Below are 24,882 nucleotides of genomic sequence, written 5' to 3' on the forward strand. Positions count from 1 at the left end.
TTTGGACAGACATTAATTATTGCACTATGATGCAGAGTGATGACATCAAGGTCAAGCCACACTGCATCAGCAAAGAGGGTATTCCTGTAGAAAGGCAGAGTGGAGTTCTTCGGCACTCATGGGGTGTGTTCAGGCTTTGTGGCCTGTGTCAATGGAATAAAGCATGTTAATGTTGTTTCTGATGTTCTAACTATCAGGATTCCTGGAAAGTAATGCACACTTATTTTTCTTTATGGAGCCCTTACTTAAATGAGGATGCGGGCACATGCTCTAATAATTCAAATCATTAATGCCGTTCCCTTTTGCAAATAATTCCCAACTCCCCAGCTGCTGCCACTGCTACTACATTAAGGCTGTTTCTCTGCATCTACCTTGATGTATTCTTATGGGCTCCCATAAAAATGTGGGGCTCATTTAGTTAGATTTATCAGATCCCTTTTATACTGTTGTGCATGTGTGGCTGCAGGCCGGGCACAACATGGTGATAGAGGAGGTAGGGGGTGGTGATGGAAGTACTGGAGATCTGCAAGATAGCACAATACATGAGAAATGCCCGGGCTGAAGTTTCTAGTGGGCAAAAGTGTTTATATGCCTTAAAATTAAGTGGCTTTTTTTCTAGAAGGGATTTTTTATTGCCCAGTTTTCTATTTGCTGTTAAATAATTAGAGAACAACTATATTGGGTCATGGAAAACTGTTTTCTTAAAAGAATGAGTTACAATTTTTTTTTTTTTTAATTCAAGCCGGCCTTTCTGAGTTTTAGTTTCTGCATTTTCTTGCCTCATTTATTTTAGTGCTAATGAAATGGCTAACACTCATTGGGGGCGGGAGGAAAAAGCATCACGTCTATAATTCATGTGCAGTTTAGTTACCTCCCAGATAATTAAGGATCAGTTTATAAGGTAATCATAATCATGTTATCTTACTTAGGTAGCAATTTACCGTTTATAAGAAGCTTTATTTATGATATCTTACTTGATCATCTGCCCAAACTTGTACAAGTAGAACGGGTAGCATTACTCCCATTTTCTGGATGAGGAAACTGAGGCTCAAAGGTTATGATGTTCTGTCTAATACCATTGAAAAAGTGAGCAGAGTCAGAACTTGATATGCTAAATCCAGAACTCTATTCTGAATGCTTTGTCAATTACCTACTGGGCAGCTGGCTGAGGAAAGGAGTCAAATTCTGGTCAGCTTGTTATTTGCCTCCATTGTATAAATTTGAAATTATAATAGCTCTAAAGAGACTACTTGTTTCCATCCTGAAATTTACACATTTTCACTAGATCCATAGTATTTTTGCACAAAATGGCAAAAAAAAAAAATTATTCCAGAAAATACATAGTCTTAGTTCGGTTGATGTTAATTATATAGTAAGTATATGATTGACATGAAAAGCCTCTGTGGGCATAGCTATGTGTTTGTGTTTCTGTATGTATGTGGATATGTGTGGATGACTTGTTGAAAGTTCTGTTACTAATAACTAATAAAACAAATGAGTGTCCATTTTAGATCTTTTAGTGTTAATAAGATCTTGTTGGATACATTTTTACATAAATGTAGCACTTTAACCATAATTGGGTACACCCCTTCTAAGAATTTCTGGTGCATGTAACAGAACCTTGAGTCTAGTGGTTTAAGCAAGTAAGGTTTTCTTCTGACTCCCTCCCCACCTATAACAGCAAGCCTGGAGGTAAGTAATCCGTGGTCGAGGTAGTGACTTAAAAGATGCCACTGATGACACAGGCTCCTTGTCTTTCTTTTCTTCCATCTTTCATATGTTGTATTCGTCTTCTTAATGGGAAGACAGCTGCTGCACTTCCAAGCACTGCATTCCCATTGCACACAGGAAGAAGGAAAGAAGGCAAAAGATGCATACCTACTGTCCATACCCTTTTCAAAAATATTCCTGAAAACAGTGAGTTCTGACAAATAGATTGTAAATAGCAGCATCTGACAAGTGCTGCAAGTAGGTCTGGGGAGGCAAGCATTGTAGTTGGGCAGCTCTCAGAAAATCGGCCTTCCATTAATAAAAAAAAATTTAAAAAGGAATAAATCGATATTAGGGAGTTAGTTTGTAGCATCTGTCATTGCTTCCACTATGACAGTAGCTTGTTTTAATATTAAGGCTGTAGTTATACCCCTAAAAAATAGTTCCAGAGATTGGGTAAGACAATAACAGCTCAATCTGGAGTTGAGCAGTTAATTGGATTGATGTGTCATCATGCTTCTGTGAAAGTCAAATAATAGGTCAGGAATGGGGAGCACATTTTCTATTAAGAATCACTGACCTATAGGGAGTAGTTCACAAATTTACTGTATTTTTTAAAAGAAAGCTAATTGTAGGAAGAGAAGGTTAAAAGTTTCAGTTCTGGCCGGGTGCGGTGGCTCATGCCTGTAATCCCAGCACTTTGGGAGGCCGAGGCGGGCGGATCACGAGGTCAGGAGATTGAGACCATCCTGGCTAACACGGTGAAACCCTGTCTCTACTAAAAATACAAAAAATTAGCCAGGCGAGGTGGCAGGCGCCTGTAGTCCCAGCTACGCGGGAGGCTGAGGCAGGAGAATGGCGTGAACCCCGGGGGGCGCGGAGCCTGCAGTGAGCCGAGATCGCGCCACTGCACTCCAGCCTGGGTGAAAGAGCGAGACTCCATCTCAAAAAAATAAAAATAAAAAAAAATAAGTTTCAGTTCTGCTGTTACTCAACATGGCATTAGGTAATCTAAAACTTCATTAAATAAATGGTAGGCTCAATAATTAAAATTATTCTCTTTTTTAAGATTATTGACCTAAAGAGAATCAGAGGTAAGTGATAGAGAATAACAGACAACTCAAATCAGGTGGAAGTTTGCCGGCTGTTGACTCTGTGCAAATTTTTTTTTATTACCCTCATACTAACTTTGCTTCCTCCCCCAAAAAACGTTATCCCCAACACACTGCCCAGATGCAGCATCCATGTCCAATAAAATTATTAGTAGAATAGGAATGGAAGGATACTTTTACATGATAAAAGAATCTCTCAAACCAATCATCAACTTCATTCTTAATGTTGAGACTTCAGAAGTGTTCTCCTGAAAGCCAGGGCAAGAGTAATAGTAACCGTCACTTCTGTCATTTAACAGTTTTCTGAAAGTTGGAGCCAATTGAAGAAGAAATGAGGCATAACTATTCCAAATGACAAGACAAAGGCATCCTTTCTTTTTCCAGATAATATTTCTATTTAATTGAATACCTTAAATATTTAAAATCTCCCCCAAATATTCAGGGGAATCAAGTGAACACAACTAAAAGTAATAAATATGTTTTTATTTTTATGTTAAAGTATAACAAAGCATTCAGGTACATGCATTTTCACCAAGTGACAACATCTTATGTAACCAGCACCCAAGTCAAACGACAAAATGGTTCCAGTACTCTGGAAGGCTCCCTTGAGCCCCTTCTGGTCACTACCTATTAAGGGGGTGGGATTGTAGACAGTTTCTTTCTTTTTTTTTTTTGTGAGTTCCTGTATTTTCCAAATTATTAACAATTATATAATGCTAAAGGAAAATGATTTTATATAGGTGTGTGTGTGTGTGTGTGTGTGTGTGTATGTGTTTGTACTTAAGTAAAAGTAGTTTTGTTGTTTCTCGGCTGGATTTTTCTTATGTCTATTAAGTATAATCACTGTCTGTTGAGTCAGTAACTAATTTTTAAAGGGGTCTTGAAATGTTATCTCCCCCTAACTGCTCACTCACAGTTAAATATTCTGTTCATGACTTGAAAGCAGGAATCAGTTTAAAGGGTATGAAAAGCAAGACAGGTTCTCACTGGGAATTTCTAAGGCTTAATATACCTTTGACTTATCAAGTTGACTGAGACAGTTTAATGCTATTCATGGTATGGGACCTTGTTGCTATAAATATGAATATTTATCACTTGATTCCATATTTGATTGCCCCTCCATTAACTCTCTCTTTGCCTTTTGATGTTTGCCGCGTATTGCCCAAACTTTCTCTTCTTCACTCCTCTAGATCGTGAACCTTATAGAAGAAACTGGACACTTTCATATCACAAACACAACATTTGATTTTGATCTTTGCTCGCTGGACAAAACCACAGTCCGTAAACTACAGAGTTACCTGGAAACATCTGGAACATCCTGAGGATATAACAACTGGATGCATCAAGAACTATTGTGTTTTTGTTTTTTTTTTTTTGGTTTTTTTTTTTTTTGGTTGTGATTTTTTGTTGTTGTTGTTTATATGAAAACACTCAAAATGATGCAACCAAAAGGGAAAAAATAAAAATCAAACAACCTTCAGCTTTATTTTTCTTTAAAGCCAGTCATCATCTCTTGATAAAGGAGAGGTTAAAGCAAACCAGCCTCAGCGGACCACTCTTCTCTCCAAGGAAATCCCCGGGAAGAGTTAGCCTGGATAGCCTTGAAAACAAACAAATCAAACACAACACAAGAAAACTCAAAGAATGTGTATGGTATCATGTATCTCTCTGTGGTGGTTCATTCCACAGGACGAATGCATATTCAACACACTGCCTTATTACATAACTGATCTATTTATTATCTCATACAGATATTCTAAGTCGTTGAGGGAATGACACCATCAGACATTATAAGTACTTGGTCCCGTGGATGCTCTTTCAATGCAGCACCCTTGCCATCCCAAGCCCAGTGACCTTACTCGTATACCGTGCCACTTTCCACCAACTTTTTCCAAGTCCTTTAACTCGTTGCAGTCTGTATTTTCCACCTTTTGTTTTTCCAGTTCCAGGACACAGATTATCAACTGGGGGGACCAAATAGCCACCTTGATTTTCTTCTTTGTGGTCTTTTTCCTGAAAGTTGGGGCCCAGTCCTTGGCTGTATCCATGTAATGATCTTGGACCATGGTAGAAAATGCACCAAATAGGATCATACGAATTGCTGTCTAGCCTTAGTCAATAAACTTGTAGGACTTTTGAACAAAAGTGTACCTGTAAATGTCCTGAATCCAGCATTGTTGAGCTGTCATCAACATTCTTGTGTCTGTTTTACTGTTATAATATTAGGTGAATATGGAAGTAAAGGCATTCCACAGGATCATCATTTAAAAAAAAAAGAATTCTGGTCCTGTTTTCTTAAAAAAAAAAAAAAAAAAAAAAACTGTTGTAGAAATTCTTCATTTGGATCTATTTATTAGTAAGAGTTTCCAGCTTTCTTCAGCTGCCAGTGTGTTACTCATCTTTATCCTAAAAATCTGGAATCAGAGATTTTTGTTTGTTCACATATGATTCTCTTAGACACTTTTATATTTGAAAAAATTAAAATCTTTCTTCGGGGGAAAATTCTTGGTTATTCTGCCATAACAGATTATGTATTAACTTGTAGATTCAGTGGTTCAATACCTGTTTAGTCGCTTGCTAATATTTCCAGAAGGATTTCTTGTATTGGTGAAAGACGGTTGGGGATGGGGGGATTTTTTTGTTCTTGTTGTACCCTTGTTTTGAAACTAGAAATCTGTCCTGTGGCATGCAAAAGAAAGCAAATTATTTTTAAAAGAAAAAAACCAAAGTACTTTTGGTGTCATTATTCCATCTTCTCCATAAGTGGAGAAATGAAAAGTAAGAACAGCTCATCTTTAAAGTTTTTACTAGAAATTCAGCTGAAAAGAAGAGAAATGAAGAAATACTTCTGGATCCAAAGGTTCGTCACTGGATCAGCCTTAAGAAAGTCTCTATGTGTGCTAATAGACCAGTATCTCCCTTGTTTGTTCCCATGCCAGATGCTGTCTTTTCATACAGAGATTAACTAGTGTCTGTACAGAAAATGGTCTTTCCAGACCCATTCTTTTGGGCAGTTATATAAATGCAGATTGATAATGGAGTTATTTCTGCATTTTAAAAAGGGGATTTTTTACACTGTTTCTTTCTATCCAAAGAAACTATTTTTCCTTTAAAAAATTATAATACAGCCATGCTCCTTGTAAATTATTTCTCTGAAGCGTCCTCCCAGAGGACAAGTGTACTTTCTCAATAATGTTATGATTCTTAATGATGATTGGCATGAACCGTACTTGAAGCATTTGTTGTATTGTCCACTTCTCGACGTGCAGAGAAACTTTGACTCATTTTGGACATTAGGTGATTGATGAATTGTGTGGTTTCAGTTGTGTTTTGTTTTTAACTTTATAGCTGGAAGGGGAGGGTAATGTTTATATGGAAATGTTGCAAATTTTTAAAATATTTTAAAATTTCTAACTGCTAACTCACATATTCTGGTCAAGCCAGAAGTTTATGTGGTTTAATATATCTGTGTAGTTTAACTAGAAACGTATATATGTAGTTTGGGCCATTTTTATTTCTGTAACTAAATTGGGCAAAAAATATGATTTGCCAATGTGAAACTTTTTTCCCTTAAGTTACTAACCAAGAAACTAGGTTAAGATAAGAAATGACCAAACAAAAAGAATGATAAGAAGGGCAGCTATTATATGATAAACTTTAGACTTGAAAATTAGATAATAAAGTTAATTTCTTCAGAATATCCTAAAATGTAAGTTTGTAAATTGATAAAATTCAGAAAAACGTATCCATCTTCTACTCATCAAGATAGCAAAATAAGTTTTTCACAAAATTAATAAGAGTGAGAGTTACATTTTTTTTTTGAAGTGGTAATCTTGCTCTCATCTAATTTCTAAATACAGAAATAAAAAGATCCCTTTGAATTAATTTCAAGTAGTTATAATACCTCTCTTAAAGTAACCCCTTCAGTTCTGTCACATTTATATACGCCCAACTTTGAAGCCTGTTAAGAGTATCTTTGACATGTGAATACCCTAACAGTGGCTCTGGTTTCTTAAGCACAAAGGGAAAATGGCAGGGTTTAATTTCTTTGGTGTACATATATAAATAGATGTTTCAAATAAAATTAATTGGGTAAATGTGAATATGGTTTGAACCAGCCAGAGTATGATAAACTTTAAAAAAATTTTTCCTCATTGATTAGCCCGGGGAAAAAATCTATGTACAGAGCTCGTGCCCCTCTACCCCCTTATAACTTAGCTGTTGCCTCTGGTTTTGCAGCAGGGTGTGTGCTGGTGGGTTTGGGGGTCCTTCTGTCTTCAGATGTAGCAGTCATGTTAGCAACAATATTTTGCAGTTATTTCACGACCCTCACCATAATCTGCCGCTCTCTCAATCTTAATACAGACAAATAGGTATGTCTATATATGCGTTCATATGGTGTCAAGGTTAGGGAAGACTATAAAAACTTCAGATCAGGAGAAAATATAAGAGAGTGTCTTAAACATTTTAAATTGCTAGGCAAATCCCTCTAATCTGAATATTCACCTTTTGGTGGAAAGAGCCAATAATACTGGTTTTCTTCCACTAAAAGATTTCTTCAAAAAAAAATTTTTTTTTTTTCTGATATCTTTTACAGGCCCACCTAATCTTTAAAAAAAAGAGAAGAAACAATTTTAGGCCTGTGTAACATCCCATTTATGACTTCAAGCTCCACAAATGTAGTTAATATACTTGTTTAAGAGAGACTTTACTCTTAAATGTTTTAACTCTGCCTGCTTAATGCAGTTGGATGTCCAGTGTTGGAAACGGTCAGTGTCTGTTTGGTGGCTCGTGTTTATTTTTGTCACTGTAGAAGTGATCTGCTCTGGAGTAATTTGCTGTATGCTTATTACTTTCCACCTTTAGCGTTTTGTGTACTAATGCTGTGTACTGCTCCTATATTTATATATACATATATATATACATATATATTATCAGAGTAATCTTGCTTTGGACTGTTGCTCTAAAATTATGACTATCATGTAGAGACTACTACAGCTGCAATGAATGTTAAGGAGTCAATTCCCATGGTTTAGTTTAGTCTCGGGCTGGAAGTCTATGTCTTTTGACCTCTTTTGTTTTTTATGATGCTTTTTATTATGTAGGCGCTGCCATCCCTGAATATTCCTTGTAAAGATGCATTGAAGAAGTCAATTTAAAAGGAAGACAAAGCCACCGCTGTCTGTAAACTGTAAATATGTATTTTGGCACTTGTACTCCAGTATTCTGAAAATAGAGTTATGATGGAAATGCTGACAGATCCTTAATGGTGGCCAGAGCTACCATGCAGTGCAAAAATAAATTACGTGAAAATGTATTATTGAGATTAACAGTGCAAGGCCAATACATTTTATAAATCTGTCAGTATCTTTTTAATGGACTGTGTATGTGTAGTTATGTTGAAAGATACATTGTGTATGTGTACATGCTTTTGTGTGAATTCAAGGCACACTGTAAGATGTATTTCCCTTCTCTAAAATCCATGTTGAAATGTAAGTACAGATTGATAGAATAGGTGTTTTACTTAAACTCGTATAATCTGTTTCAGCACCATTTTAAAAATGTATAATTGTACTGATTTGCTAAGAGTCATTTGACCAAAGTTTGGCTTTATTTTGCATACAGGAAAAATTAGTCCCTATCCTTTTCTCAAGAAGTGATGCTGTTTCTAAAGAAGAATAGATGGGGAGATCTGAGGCATCCAGAGAAAGGACAATGTGTCCAAAACCAGCTGAAGGCAGAGAGTCCATGCCTCATTCATTTTAGGAGTCCCTCATGTCCAACACCATCTTCTGTGTCCTAAAGCCAGTATATATATAATTTTTTTAAAGCTCTGCAAAGATTGGAACAAGAAGTGGTGGGATACATTCTTGGCATAAACTGGGCTATGCATACATGATATTTTTTCTTTCTCCCCTATTTCTTTGGAGGGTTTTGTTCAGAAACAATGTGCTATAGCCAGGGAGAGTCAATCTTACAAAGTCCCTGCATTTACTTTCACAGCAGGAACTGCTACCTTGATTAGACAGGAAGAAGAACAACTACTACAACAAAGAGAATAAAATACATTCAGTTTGGTAAATAACCAAGGAATTGGGTGTGATGCTCTTACTTAATAGTAAAGAGATTTACATCAAATTTGAGAAACTGACTTTATCTTCATTCAGGCTGACAAGCCATTTAGGGGATTAGGAGGGACTGCTTTGTATCAACCCGAAACTGATTTTAGGTGTGGAAGCATCAGTCCCAGATGGGTTGGGGTGGCAGTAGAACTTTCTAATGACCATATTTGGATTGGACTAATCTGTTCCCTTGTTGTGGCATAGATACTCATTTTTATTTAAAATAATGGCCTCACACCTTCTCCAGTGTACAGAAAGGGTCAAGATCAGCCCCGGGCCCTGCTGAAGCACACTCACCCAGGGGTGCACTGCACCACGTGGTTTTCCCCAATAATTTGTTCCCTGTCTCTCCAATTTATGGCCCCATTTCGACATGCAAGGAAACCTGGAGAGAGATGACAGCTAACCAAGCCTGACCCCCAGACCTCTCTGGTTGCTAAGTCAGGGAAATAAGTCTCCAAAACTAGTGGTCTTGTTTTATTCTAATTAGTGGAGCAACTAAGGGTATTTTATTGGTTTCCTTGCCAGGGATACCACCCAAATAGAAAACACGGAGCACATTTCAAAGCTTCTGCTTTCTCTGCCAGGTAATAGTATCCATACCTTCCTGTTTATGCGGTCCCCTTCTGTAGAGGCGTTTCCAATTTTTTCCAGAGGTTGTTAAATTGCCTTTGGCTCTCAGCTTAGCCTCTTGGTCTTAATTTCCCCTTAATTAAAGAAGGGTAACCACTGTGGTCCCTAGGAGCTAGTGAGAGAAATATACGGCACAAACCAGAAAACGCTCTGATAATGCTAACTGGGCCCTATGGCTCTTAAATAACAGCACAAATAGTCTACCACCTGAATGAGAAGGCTCCTTGAGTCCACTTTTATAACAATTCAGGGTGACTATTAGGGCACTGGGCAATCCGCATGGAATAGGAGGTGCCCACAAGGAGTGGGAGATAGATGGTGAGTAAAGACAAAGTTATTTGCTCATTTTCCCCTTAATCATGTAATCATGTCTCCCACCCCATGCAGTCCCCACCACAGAGTTCTGAAGCTTCAAAAGGGTAGAAAAGGATAAATCCAGGCCATTAAAAGAAAATAATCAAAGCTATTGAAAAGATAAAACAAATGAGTCGCACTAAAAGGGCCGTCTGTGCAAGTAATAAGGTTGAAATACTGATACTGATTTGCTAGCCGAACAGCATTCCTCACACATGTGGTTTGTGTATCCGTGTCTGGGTGGGTGGTCTGGTGAGAAGTGCTAAACGCAGCAAGATGGCTTAGTTTTTGAGCAGTGGAGGGAAGCTTTGGGACAGGCTCAGCCCGTGGCATCTATAGTCCCTGCAACATAAAGAGGCTTTCCTTTTGCTTTGTTCCAGGATGGAAAGTTTTAACTTGGCTTGGCTTATTCATTTAAATGTGAGTCTCTATTCTGCACAGAACCAATCAGAGGGTAGGAGTGTGTGTGTGTGTGTGTGTGTGTGTAAGAACCTTCTTGTCTCTCGCCGCCCCAGCCCTAGGGGATGGGATGTGTGGCATAGAATGTATAACTCTTCATTTGTTGGAATGTATTCCCTGGGTGCTAAGCACCTATTAACATCTCTTTTGAAAGGGACGCTGTTTTAAGTAACACCTCAGTCTAGCTAGGACAGGAAATAGCATTAAATTAAAGGTACATATGAATACGGTCCACAAGCAATCCAAATAAAGGTGGACTCCTCCAAAAGCACATTTATACTAATGAGAATGCCAAATGAAGCACACTCAGTTCAAAGGGGGAGACTTGTTAAGGGAAGCTTCTTTTATTCAGGAAACACGATGCCCAGCGATGGCTTTTGAAAGACACAAATTATTGCCAACTCACATCTGAAGACAGGCTGCTTCATGAATATCCCTCACAATTGTTAGATGTCGGGAGTTTTGACTTTGAATCAATTGGGAGATAAATCATTGTTTTCCAAATTACAATATTTATTTGTTTCTATGTTTATTATCTGTCTCCCCCACTAGAACAGAAACACCTGAGGGCAAGAAGTTTGTTTTGTTCACTGCTGATTTCAGGACCTAGAACAAGTCCAAGACATAAGAGACACCTGTATTTATCAAATGAAAATGTGGGAGCATTTTGTGGAACATGAACCTCTTTTGACATTTCATGAGAAATGGTTTTGCATTTAAGTTTGGAAAAATTGCCCAGTATATGACCCTCTTGGCAATTCATGACATGCTAAAATATTAAATCTTGGAAAGCCACGTGTTCTACCAATAGTCAAACTTGTTTAACTTTATTTAATGCAATATTTCCCAAACAGTATGTAACACAATAGTAGTTATGCAAGCTAATAATAGCTGTTTGGCATTTAAAATAATGTTTCTTTATCAAAATAGTTTTTATTTTATTTTATTGTTTTTTTATGAGATGGAGTCTTGCTTTGTCGCCCCAGCTAGAGTGCAGTGGCGTGATCTCGGCTCACTGCAAGCCCCGCCTCCCGGGTTCACGCCATTCTCCTGCCTCAGCCTCTCAAGTAGCTGAGACTACAGGCGCCCGCCACCATGCCTGGCTAATTTTTTGTTGTATTTTTAGTAGAGACGGGGTTTCACCATGTTAGCCAGAATGGTCTCGATCTCTTGACCTCGTGATCCGCCTGCCTCGGCCTTCTGAAGTGCTGGGATTACAGGCCTGAGCCACCGCACCCGGCCTCAAAATAGTTTTTAAACTGTATTTCATTCTTCAAGGTTTATAACATAGTTTGGGTAGCACAGTTTCAGAGAAGGACAACACAGCTATTACTATCTCTAGAAGTGGTTTTCTGGATTAGCTAACCATGTAACTTTTTGGCCAAACTGGATTTTTTTTTTTTATTTTAGATACAGGATTTCCCTATGCTGCCAGGGCTGTAGTGCAGTAGCTATTCACAGGCACGTCATAACATGCTATGGCCTTGAACTCCTAGGCTTAAGTGGACCTCCCGCCTTGGTCTCGGAAGTAGTTGGGACTACAGGTCCGTACCACCAGATCTGGCAAACTGGAACATTTTTGAGAAGGAAATGGGACACTATTAATAATCATCCCAGGACAACATGAATAAATCAAAGCTGTCTTTGGCAAATAAGGGCATGTGGTCACTGTAGTTTCGAGGAAAACACTTTGGGACATGTGGAATTGAAAGTATACCTTCAGATTTCTCTTTCCATCACTTTTATTATACACACTTACGATGCATATGGTTTGGTTGGGCTGTGTAGGGTAGAAAAAATATCTTTCTTCACCCATTGCAAGGTTCATGGCTGACACCCCTACATTAAAAATAGATTAACAAGAGAGAAGAAGAGCAGATTCAACCAAAGTTTTATGTGACATGGGAGCCGTTAGAAATGAAGGTCCAAGAGACACAGAGGGAAGCTCTGTTTTTATGCTTAACTTCGATGAAGAATGGACAGTCATATGGAAGTATCCATAAAGGTGGTATGACCTAATGGTAATAAACTGGGGGCACTTAGCAAGGGCTGATTTTTCAGATTCCTCTGGCCTCAGGGTAGAGGGCAGGACTCCTTTGGAATGAGGATCTTTTTGACCTCCTTTCAGGTGAGGTAAGTCAGAAATTTTTGAGAAGGACTCTCGCCTTGTTGACCAGGCTGGAGTGCAATGGCCTGATCTTGGCTCACAGCAACCTCCGCCTCCCAGATTCAAGTGATTCTCCTGCCTCAACCTCCGCCTCCCAGATTCAAGTGATTCTCCTGCCTCTACCTCCTGAGTAGCTGGGATTACAGGCGTCTGCCACCATGCCTGGCTAATTTTTTGTATTTTTAGTAGAGACGGGGTTTCACCATGTTGGCCAGGCTGGTCTTGAACTCCTGACCTCAGGTGATCCACCTGCCTTGGCCTCCCAAAGTGCTGGGATTACAAGCATGAGCCACCACGCCCAGCACAGAAAATTTTTTAAATGACCAATCTTCATGGGAGAATTGTGGGGAAAAGAGTGCTTTTTCTGCTTCTGAGTTTTGTGAGTTTCCTTCAGTTTAAAATACTCAGTATGCCAAGGTGCCATATTTTGGGATGTTGTGTTCTGAACCTTGACAGCTGCTGCTTTGTGGTAACAATTGAGCATCTGCCTCATAGTAAGGGTAGGCCCACAGGATCCAGGGTTTAAAGGGCGTTATCAGTGTTGCTGAAGAGGCTTTGCAGTTGATGTGGCCTCCAAGCCAGCCCTTCCTTCCTCACCCCTGCCCTTGTGTTAGCCTATCAGTTGAATAGGTGAATAGGCCGGTATTGAACATCAGTCCTGCATGCAAGAAGGGCGCATTCCATATTTGGGGTCTCTGGCCCCATTTCCTGAGCCTGTTGCATGTTGAGATTGTGTTTGTTTTCCTCAAACTTGACACCTTTGAGATGCTACCTCTTCATTGTCACCTGCCAAGTCATTCTGGCTGCCGCTGCCATGTCCTGGTGGAATTGCTCAGCTGGCAGGTCCTCTCCCTGTTAGAGCATGTTCTGGAATTTTGTAGGTTTTCACTCTGTCTCCAAGTCCTACTACCTGATACTCTTTGACATTTTGGTGATTCCAAGTTGTATGGGCACAATTCCTAGCATAGACCAAATGCTCAAAAAATGATGAACCAATGAAATAAATGTCTGTAAATAAATATCTTCCTTGGCTTGCAAGTAAGTTGCTACCTTGATACCAATTCTCTGCTGCCTCTTTCCTTAAAAGTATGTCTTATTCTGCTGCTATATTAAAGGTAGTATAACATTAGAGGCAGAAAGGTTTGGTTTTGAATGCCAGGTCTGTCACTCCTAGCCATATAACCTTAAAACAACATACTTTCCCAAACTTTGGTTTTCTCATTTGTGAGGTGAGATGAACAATGGACCTCTGTTTAAGGTGATTTTTAAAATTAGATGTTTGTAGCACACTTAGCACACTGTGCCTGGTCTACAGTAAAGTGCTTAATAAATGGTAGTTATGATGCTGTTGGAGTCTGATGAGACAATTCTCTATTCTCTAGTTGGTGGAGAATTTTGCCAATATGTAGGATTACACTGGTGCTGTTTGCCATTCAGCCCCGAGTGTCTTCAGCCTGTTGTGATCATTGCCCTTCCTCAGGTGCGCATTCTTGCAGGGCAGTCATCAGCTATGTAACTGACTGATGCGCCTTCATAGCTGTTTTCAGCCCATTGGAATGAAAGGGAGCCAGGTCTCTTGCCTCAGACCTGGGCCACATAGAACAGATAGAGTTGAGCCCATTTCCACCTGATGAGCTCAATTGCTAGAGGTAACACTGGTGAAGCTGAGGTCATAGGTTCAAGCCCCTTGTGAACCCACTGGTTTGCCCCCTTGCAAACTTCCTGAGCCTACACAAACGTGTCATGAATGGTGCCCTGTATCACAGGAAGGACAGTGTGAGAGCACGCCCTTTCAAACATGGTTGTATAGTGCCTTCTGGAGAAGGGTGGGTATACAGTATGAGCATCACTGTCATCTTTACGCAGCAGTGCCTTACAACTTTGGTGAGTGGTATTTGCATGGGAAGCCATTCTCTAGAGAGTGTTGGGCATTCACCTGGAGTAAGCCCAAGTTGTGATCTTGGTTAGCCAGATGTTCTACTCATTTATTTACCATATACAAGACTTTAGAATGATGTCACTTTTTCTTAAGGCACATATACCACATAGAAATGGTCATTGTTATTGTATAGTCTGTGATTTTATTTATAGCAAGCATCTCAGTAACCTTTATTTCACCATTATACTCTTAAAAGCCATACTACAGTTTTGAAATGGATGTGGCTGGCCACATCATATTATAGAGGATACAAATGTAGCCCTTTGCTATGTTGAAACGCAAAGAAATGCTAATTTAGTGACTATTATTCTCCAAATTATTTTTTTCTCTTAAATATTGTGTGATGTGTTAGTTTCCTATTGTTGTAACAAATTGCCATAAACTTTGTGGCTTTAAATAACACAAATTTACTATCTTACAACTTCAGGGGTCAGAAGTGTAAAGTGAGTTTCACTGGGTTAAAATCAAACTGTCAACAAGGCTGCATTTCTTCCAGTGTCTTTTCCAGGGGGAGAATCCATTTCTCTACCTTTTTCATCTTCTAGAGGCCACCTGCATTCCTTGGCTCATGGCCCCTTCCTCTATCTTCAAAGCTAGAAGCATAGCTTCTTCCACTCTCTCTCTCTGAACTGTGTCTGTCTTCCATCATTTTTTTTTCCCCTGAGGCAGGGTCTCGCTCTGTCACCCAGGCTAGAATGCAGTGGCATGATCACAGCTCACTGTAGTCTCGACTTCCTGGGCTCAAGCAATCCTCCCACCTCAGCCTTCCTAGTAGCTGGGACTATAAGCATGCACCAGCATACCCTGCTAATTTATTTTTTGTAGATATAGGGTCTTGCCATGTTGCCCAAGCTGGTCTTGAACTTCTGGCCTCAAGCCATTCTCCTGCCTTGGCCTTCCAAAGTGTTGGGATTGCAGGCCATGAGCCACCATGCACAGTCTTTCTTTCATCTTCTAATGAAACTTGAATTACCTTGGGACCACACAGATAATCTAGGAACATTTCCCTAGCTCAAAATCCTTAACTTTGCTCATTTGCCAGGTACTGTAACATATTCACAGGTTCTAGGGAGTAGAAAGTACTCATCTTTGGGGAACCATTATTCTGCCTCACAGGTAGGGAGGTGCCAGCTTTGAAATCTCCATCCTTCGGAATGTTTAAAGTCTATTTAAATATCTAAGCAGAACTTATTTGGCCCACATTAAAATTAAAGCAATTTGCTACTAGTTCCGGTTATTCATAGTAATATAATTCATGTTGATGACTGTGGTGGCGATTTCTTCAGAAGTTGGAGACAAATCCACAGTAAGACATCTTAAAAGACTCATGTTTTAGCCATGGTAATGGGAGTCATTCGTGAGATATTTACGGAGTGCCTACCATGTGCTTACCACTATCCTGAGGACCTTGTGAAAATATAGCTGCTGTGTCCGGAGTATTTCCTTTCCATTTTGCTAGTGGAAGAATCTCTTCACTCCTGAGCAACAATGTCATCATGTGGTTAGAACTTCTTTGAAGCTATGTGGAAATCCTTAACTGGCAGACAGACTGAACACCATTTCTGGGCTCCCAGCCTCCTTATTCCCATTACAGATGGGACACTTTTTAATTTGATATGAATTTCATAGGCTTTTTAGAGAGACCTGAATCAATGGTTCAACTTAAAGCTATGCACAGGGAGCAGCCTGGAGCACCAGCCCAGCCAAGTGTGCCCCAAAGTCGATGTATAGTTGCTTTTTGCTGCTCTGGCTTGGAGAATAAAGATTAAAAGCTGATGACCCCAGCTTCATCTTAAAGCACTTAATTCAGTGTTTTCCATATGCTGAGCTGTTGTCTGGTTTCATCACCTAAGGAGCTTTTACAAACTACTCCTCTTTGAGAGGTTCTGAGTCAGTTGTTTTGCATGAGGTCTTGGATACTGGCATTTTCAAATGCTCCCCAGATTATTCTAATATGCAGTCAAGGTGGGAGTGTAAAAAGTAAAGTCCTGGTTCCCACTGCCAGGGATCCTTATCCAGTAAGTCCTACTGAATTGTGAATGTTCCTTCGGTGATTCTAGTGTGCAGCTATGTTTGGGGGCTGCCATCCTAGCAACAATCTTTCGGCACTTTTAGCTATCAGGATTCTGTTTTCCTTGTCACAAATGTAGATTCCTGAGGGCTGTCTCCATTCCAGGCTTTCTGACCCGGACGCTGGGGGCTGTCCCTAGAAAGCTGCAGGCTTAACGCACAGGCTTCAGGTAATTCTTACCAGGGAGTTGTAGGAAACATTGTGCAGTGGAGTGCTACAAAGAACTTAAAGCTGTGCCTTTACTTACTTAGAGCAAACTAATCCGCATTCTCAGCTCCAGCATTTGGCTGATTTTCCCTTGTGGCCAGTATTCCTGAGGCTGGGTTGGGAGTGTATGAAGGGCAAGGTTATACGCTGGTGGCACGGAATGTTTTGGTCCCTGAGTGATTCTCCTCAGCCTTTCTGTGTGTTGATGGCTGCCTGGATAGTAGATGTAGTTCCCTGTTAGGTTGTCTGGTAAGTAATCAATAAAAAAAGATGAAGAAGTCCTCTAAAGCACTGTACATAAAAAAAAGTCAAATAAAACTCAATCTGGATAAAAGTAAACCAGAAGAATGCACCAATCGAATATCGAATTTTCTCTGAGGAAGACAACTATTGGCACTGAAAGCTTTAGTCTGTCCTGATTCAGCAAACCCACACCAAGTATAACTTTTTAAAGTTTCTTTTACATAATCAAATTTGTAGCAATTCTGGCATAAGAAGAAAACTGTTTATTCTTGTTTCAGTGTTGCCTTTTTAATTTAAAAATATATATATACTTTTAAACATACAGAAAATAGGAAAAAATAGCACACTGAACACCTATATACACACCAATTAGGTTCATTAACGTTTTGCCATATATGCTTCATGCACATTTTGCAAAACCATTTTAAAACATTTTAAGGGACACTATAACACCCATTCTTAAATCAGTATGCAAATGAAGGCATTCTTTTATAAACTACAACATCCTTCTCACAGCTCATAAAATTAGCAATAATGGTCTAGTATTCAAAATCTAGTCCATATTCAAATTTTCTCAGCCCCCTTATGTTTAATCAAAGATTCCACATTGCATCAGGTTATGATGTCTCCTAAGTAGCTTTTAATCTGGAAGAGTTACCTGTTCCACCTTTTTTATTTTTATTTTTGGCAACACTGATATTTTGAAGCAATGAGACCAGTTATTTTCTACAACATTCTATATTCTGGTTCTGTCTGATCGTTTCTTTAGTGGTGTCATTTAACTTGTTGCTCTATCTCTAGCATCTCCTGCAAACAGGCGATTAGATCTAAAGGCTTGACTAAATTTCAGTTAAAGTTTTTTGACCAGAGCACTTCACAGGTCATGTAGTGTACAGTGCAGTATGCGTAGGTCGTACTGCATCACAGGTCAGAAAACGTGTCTGTTTTTTCTGACTACTAGTGATGTAAAATGTCATCAGAGCCTACGGAACTCTTTATTGTAAAAGTATATTTTTTCCACACAACCAACCAGTAAGTTTTTGGTGAGGTGATACTTTGATACCATGAGAATTCTAATAGGGATGTAGCTCAACCTTTTATCTAATAGTTTTGGTATCAGAATGTCTTTAATACTGTTTTACATTAACCTTTCAACTTTTTAACATTTTAAATTTAAAAATATTCAAAAACATTTGCTTTCCGCAAACCATAAAATTTTACAAAAGTAAGATTCACTTTTATAATAATGGCATATTTACTCATTAATTGGAACGTGAGCACTCTCCCTCTTTTTAATTTTGCTTGAACCCTGTATAATAGCCAGTATGATAGCCACTTACGTACCAAGAGATTAGCATACTTCATAAAGTATTAACATCATCAATAAAATCTAGACCTGTGGGAGGTGGTGGGGGAATTTTTGGTGGTCCAGAAGGAAATGAAGGCAGCAAGCATGAAGGGAAGCAGGGTGGTGTGGGTGGTGGGCTATTGAATTTTAGACCTGACCTGGCTTTCGTGGTCTCAGAATTCCATGGAGTAGCTTCTGACCTGATGCTAAATGGTTTGTTTCCAGGACCTGGAGTTCTCACTTTCACCCATTGAATCTTGACTTTCATTTTCATTCTCTTGAGCATTCTGTCCTATATTATTAGCTACAGAGGTCGAAGAAAGTGGATCAGACAGATTTGCTCCTCTCTATTTCCATATCCAGTGTAAATCACAACACAGCTTTCTCTCTTCATATCAACTGAAGCAATGGTAGCAGAGTAAATGCAGCTGTCTTCTGACCAAATGGCAGAACATCTGTCCCCAACTTTCCACTACTTCAAGAAAGTTGCAGTATTCTTTTTTTGGCTTTTATTCTTCTTAGCAGGTTTTCTATTAGGCATGCTTTTTGGTTTATCTGAAGTTTCACAAATGTCATCATTCTTTAGAGCCTGTTTAAATGAAGCCACAGCTTTATCATCCACTTTTATCAGTGCTGTAGCGTCCCAAATGTCAGAATCATCACTCTGGCCTATGCTGCGCTAGAACTGCACCAAATCTTCCTGCTCAGGATGCCACAGCCACTGCTGGCACTGCCCATTGCCATCGTAAGCCTACTGCCAGTTTTACCTTTCAATGAATGCATTATTTCCTGAATACTAACCACAGTCAAAAATTGTTTCCCTGAGATGATATAGCCTTCTCCTTTGGTGGCATATATTAACTTTGTTAGTCTCAATATGACTCACAGTTTGGATTTTCAGGTTCAAGAATGTTTGTGCAGAGTCGTCCAAGTCCTCCCTACAGGTGATTTTTTTCAGCACATTTTACTTAGTCAAATCATCAAACTATTGATCATGTCCCCACACCTAACCAATTTATGAAACTCAAAGCCATCTGCCCGGCACAGACTCTCCATAGTCTTGATTGCAGAGTTGATTTATGACCTAAAGAAAGATTTTAGCTTAGCTTTTGGATATATTCCCTTCTGTAGATCAAAGACAATGGTGGTTTTCAGTAAGTTGACTGAGCAGGAATAGAACTTTTTAAGTCATCCCAGTTTTATAGGATTCAAGGCATTTCTTTTCCAAGGCTGGTTATTAATTTTGCATTGAAATCTCTCATAACAAGCCTGTTGCATAGAAACAAATTTTTGATGAATCATCAAATCATCAAATATTTTCTCTTTCTTCAAAATGAAGGGCATCCATGCTAAGTTACTTCTGATTTAAAGGTATTTTTAAAAGATCATCAAACATCTCCAGTTGATGGCTATACTTTGTAAGAAAGACATTTTCTCTGATAAAGTGTAATTGCTACCTTCTTCTCTGAGCATTTCTTTATGAAAAGGTGGTTGGTTTCACTCCTTGAGTGATCCCTAAGTTGATTTAACTCTGGGTCAGTTTGTCAATTTTAGTTGGTAACAAATGGGGAGGAAGGCAGATTTCCTGAAGGGCATTAAAATAAGATATTCATTTTAAAATCCCCTCCTCTTTCTCTTTGAACTGATTTGATACACCAGGAAGGTGAGTAGAACTGACATATAGCATGGAAACCTGAATAATTTTGACAAACCATGTGGAAGCCTTTCTTTTGTCTTAATGGAGGAATTTTGAGGATGAACCCAATTGGAAGGTGTTGGCAAATTCATAATTCCTTGGAATTTTCTTGCTTGTCTGATGGCAAACTTAGGATGAAATGTAATCCTTCATTGTGACAAATATGCCTGCTGTTTGGCAGATTTGCTTTTTCATCCTTCTATGTGGCTTTTAATTTTGTGTGCTACTAACCCTCCTGAACGTAGGTCCTTTACACTGCCTATTATTTCAATAGCATGGTATAAATTACAGTTAAGCCAATAAATAATTGTTTCTCCTTCTGGCAGGTCCACCCCACAGTTATTCTTTCGTTAGTTGTTGACCGAAGTGATTTGCCAAACTGCGAACTAGCTCTGAGGATCCCAAGTTGAAGAAGAGGCTCAATACAGAGCTTTCAGCTAGAGAGGTATTAGACAAAGAAACCAAAGGTTATAAGACAGGTGGACATGTGGTATAAGAGAGTTGAGAGGACAGTGTAAGGATTTGAATGGAGTTCTACAGAGCACCAAAGATGCTTGTAACTGAATCTGTACAGGAAGGCATTCTAGGCAGAGGGAACAGTATGGACAAAGAGAAAAGTATACAGCATTTGGGGCAACTACATGTAGTTTGGTATGACTTAAAGGCGGAGTGCAAGTGGTAGGAAGCAGGAGATAAAATTGGAGAAATAGGCAGAGGCCACATGATGTCAGACCTTGTTGCTAGACTAAGGAACTCGTGCTTGATTTAGTGGATAAATGGGCAGCTATAGTGGGGGTGGAGGTTGGAATAGCATGAACAGCTTTGCATTGTGAAGCAGGATCCCATACTTCTCCTCCAGAGAGTATCTACTGTAAGTATCCTATGATCCCAAGCTTCACACTTTTAACAAGAATCTTTGCATGTGTATCTCACTGAGTTTTCATTACATTTTTAATATATTGGATTATCTATCGCTGTGTAACAAATTGCCCTCAAAAGTCAGCAGCTTAATACATATTTATTATGTCACAGTTTCTGTGTAATCTAGATATGGCTTGGCTAGGTCTTGCAGCTCAGGGCCTCTCCTACGGATGAAACCAAGTTACTGGTTCAACTGGGGCATGGTGTTTCCAAGTTCGCTTAGTGATTGTTGGCAGAATTTAGTTTTATCATGGGCTGTTGGACTGAGGGCCCCAGTTCCTTGCTGGCAGTTGGCTTAAGGGCACCCTCAGTTTCTTGCCACCTGGGCTTCCCAAACTGCCAGATTGCTTTATTAAAACTGGTAAGAAAGTCTGCTGGCTGGGCGCGGTGGCTCACGCCTGTAATCCCAGTACTTTGGGAGGCCGAGGTGGGCGTATCACGAGGTCAAGAAATCGAGACCATCCTGGCCAACACGGTGAAACCCCGTTTCTACTAAAGTATAAAAATTGGGTGGGTGTGGTGACACACGCCTATAGCCCCAGCTACTCAAGAGGCTGAGGCAGGAGAATCACTTGAACCTGGGAGGCAGAGGTTGCAGAGAGCCGAGATCACGCCACTGCATTCCAGCCTGGTGACAGAGCAAGACTCTGTCTCAAAAATAAAAAAAAAATCTGCTAGCAAGGTGGAAGTAATAGTCTTTTATAACCTAATCATGGAAATAATATCCCATCACTTTTGCCATATTGTGTTTATTGGAAGCTAGTCATGATGTCCTGCACTCACTCAAGGAGAGGTTCCCTGTGTTGCCATGTCAGTAGGAGGAATCTAGAATGTCATCTGGATGGCTGTCCACTTTGAAGGCTGGCCTTCCTCCCTTTAGGAGTTTGGTGGTTGGATAAGGAATTATATCGTTTCTTGAACCAAAAGTGCTGGATACCTGAAGGCACTTCCTGATATCCCAGACACTTGGACAAACCCAAGGAAGCAGGGGCACTTGTGGAAATTTTGTTCCTCAGTGGGGCTTCATTCTCCTCTCCTGAAGGGAAATATGGCAGAGCTCTGAGGCCTGATGAGGCAGGAAGAAGAGATTATATAGAGGAAAAGTCTCAGCTGGGATTTTTTTAGACTGCTTGTTTATGGCTTCACCAATTCAACTTTCTGGTTTGTAAATCATGGCCATTTGTCTTTCCCTCAGGGATGGTTTTGTTTTTGTTTTTGGTTTTTTGTTTGTTTGTTTTTGTTTTTGTTTTTGCTTGAGACAGGGTCTCGTTCTTTTGACCAGGTTGGAGTGCAATGGCATGATCTCAGCTCACTACAACCTCCGCCTCCCTGGTTCAAGCAATTCTTCTGCCTCAGTCTCCTGAGTAGTTGGGACTATAGGCGCCCACCACCACGCCTAGCCAAGTTTTGTATTTTTAGTACAGACAGGGTTGTAGATACAGGATTTCACCTTGTTGGTCAGGCTTGGTCTCGAACTCCTGACCTCAAGTGATCTGCCCAGCTTGGCCTCCCAAAGTGTTAGCATTATGGGTATGAGCCACTGTGCCTGGCCTCTGGGATGTTTTTAATGGCTGGAGAGCAACCAACCTCCTGACTGTCTGTTTGGAGGCCACATTCCAACAACATATATTCCCTCCCAGCATTGAGGTGGCAGATTCTGCCCAGGTTTCTCTCTTATAACAGGATATTCCATGCAACTATATATTTCATTTGTAAAACTTTCCACTGGGATTATGACTTTCTTTCAAATGTAACTGACCCTGCCCTAGCATTGTTTTCATACAACTATGTGCCATTGCCTGGCCCAGAAAAGATGCCACTATCCAAATCTGCTCTTACAGACAAAACTAAAATTTCATTTCCAAAGATATTTATCCATTCAATAACATTTATCGAATGCCTACTATAGGTCATTCTTGGTGCTAATCAGGGAGAATATAGCACAGTAGCTACCCTCTAGGAGTTTACAGACTAGTGTATTTGAGGTTGATTTGTCTCATTTTATGTAATCTTTTCCCTTACACAAACATTTCATCTAGTAAATGGTTTCAAGATACTTACAAATATTAATAGCAGTGTCACATTGTTCCTCAAAATGTTGAAAAATTTATATGGTCTTATCTGCTCTGCACTTTAATGCTATGGTGTATATTTAATAAAGGATTGAATTTGGTCGATGTCAAGAGTGAGGTGAGGAGAACCTACAAGATAAGTGAGTTTGGAGGAGTGTGAGTGTTCCTAGCAGATTCCAGACCCAACTTCCTGGTGATTTCTTGTTCATCTTGTTCCATCTCAGCTTCCCACTTTGGTCAAATCACCTCCAATTGAATGAACATGGCAAAAATATTTCCCAAAAAGGCATTTTGAACTTGAGAATAGTGGTTGGTGAGCCCATAGTACTATTTGTACTTACTGGCTCTAAGACCTTAGTTAATTAACCTCGCTAAACCTGTTTCTCAACTGTAAAATGGAGATAAGAAGAATACTTTAATGCATTTATTTACTAAAAGATATTTTATTGAAAACACCATTCTTGTAGGTCCTGGGGATTCAAAGTGAACGAAAGTCCTGTCCTTCTCCAGCTACTTTCTAGTTGGTGGAGACAGTAAACAAATACGTAGCAGGTTGACAGTGGGGGTGCAATGAAGAGAATGCAAGGAACGAATGGGATGTGCGGAGGAGATGAGGTACAATGTACACTGGGCAGCCATCTTCTCCCTGAGAAGATGACATCTGAGAGTAAAAAAGACAAGCATAGGGGAGAGAGGGGAGTTAGGTGACAAGTGAGAGGAAGAGCAAGACCAGCTAGAGTGCAGAACCGAAAGGTGATTCTCTAGAAAACACAATCGGAGAGCTCACGGGGGCCTCATGACAGCCCACAGTAGGACTTTACTTTTCCTCCAAGTGAGACAGCCACTGGAGAGTTCTGTGCTGAGAAGCATCATCATCTGATTTCTGTTTTAAAGATCATTCTGGATGGAGTCTGGGGGTGGATCAAATGAGATAATGCCTGAAAATCAGCACAATGCCTGGAACATGGTAAACTCACAATAAAGATTAGCTCCAGGGAAGAGGGGCCTACAATTACACAGCATCAAGCCTTTGGGAACATGTTTGCACGTTTCTGTGTCCTTCGATCGTATAGACTTGGATCCTAAGAAATTGAGTTTTTTTTAAAGGATGTTCACTCAAAACCAGTGGGGTTTACCCACTTTCAGGGATGGCAAGGGGCATAAATTGTAGAGAAGGCTTAGCTATTTAGAGTTTAGAGGCTCAAAATGATACCGTGTTTAAGGATACCTTTGGAGCAGCTCAGAGCATACCCACAGAAGGCCGAGGGGCTGCCCTCTGTGCATTTTCGCTAACAGCTTTGCATAGACTGGATTTATGAAGTGCCACCCCATCTGCTAAGCCCCATGGAGATTCAGAAAAGCCGAGGCTGATTTTGATGGCATGGAGGCATGAGAAAATCAACTGGAGATTGATGCTGGGATGAAGGTGGGTGTTGAGCCACGGTGCCAAATTTAGTGTCAACACTGAACCGGAAGGTAGGAATGAGTTGATACTGAGAAATAGCAAATGAGAGCTTGCTCAAGAGGTTTGCTGAGAATAAGTGCTTCTTAATGGATTATGTTGTGACTTGAAATTGAAAATTAATACACAGAAAGAGTCAAGCTCAGAGAAGGGCAACCTGGCTGCTCAACTCTGGCCTGAGAGATGGTCATGGGGGTTTGGGTAGGAGATGATTCCTGTTTGTAAGTGTGAGTAAATTTTGAGTGGAGGAGGAAGTGTCTTGGAAACACAATCCTTCGTTAAGTGTACATCCAAGGTGCCCATTACAGCAAGTTCTTGCGAACAGTGGGTCCCTGGATCCACCATGTGCCCAGCAGTTTCTCTGCA

General features: G+C 39.9%; 1 protein-coding gene and 1 pseudogene across 1 annotated transcript in view; one reads left to right on the top strand and one right to left on the bottom strand.

The window, feature by feature from the left end:
• Positions 1 to 4,155, top strand: part of MLLT3 (MLLT3 super elongation complex subunit) — a 280,125-nt gene extending 275,970 nt beyond the window's left edge. The window contains 1 exon segment of the mRNA XM_032139819.2: positions 4,013 to 4,155. Within this exon segment, the coding sequence (XP_031995710.1) occupies positions 4,013 to 4,144 (132 nt within the window). The 3' untranslated portion in view covers positions 4,145 to 4,155.
• A 14,124-nt stretch (positions 4,156 to 18,279) lies between these two features.
• On the bottom strand, positions 18,280 to 19,109 carry LOC116459358 (survival motor neuron protein-like; annotated as a pseudogene).
• Between the last annotated feature and the right edge of the window lie 5,773 nt (positions 19,110 to 24,882).

The sequence above is a fragment of the Hylobates moloch genome, unplaced genomic scaffold (assembly GCF_009828535.3).
Source record: "Hylobates moloch isolate HMO894 unplaced genomic scaffold, HMol_V3 SCAFFOLD_19, whole genome shotgun sequence".
Taxonomy (NCBI): Eukaryota; Metazoa; Chordata; class Mammalia; order Primates; family Hylobatidae; genus Hylobates; species Hylobates moloch.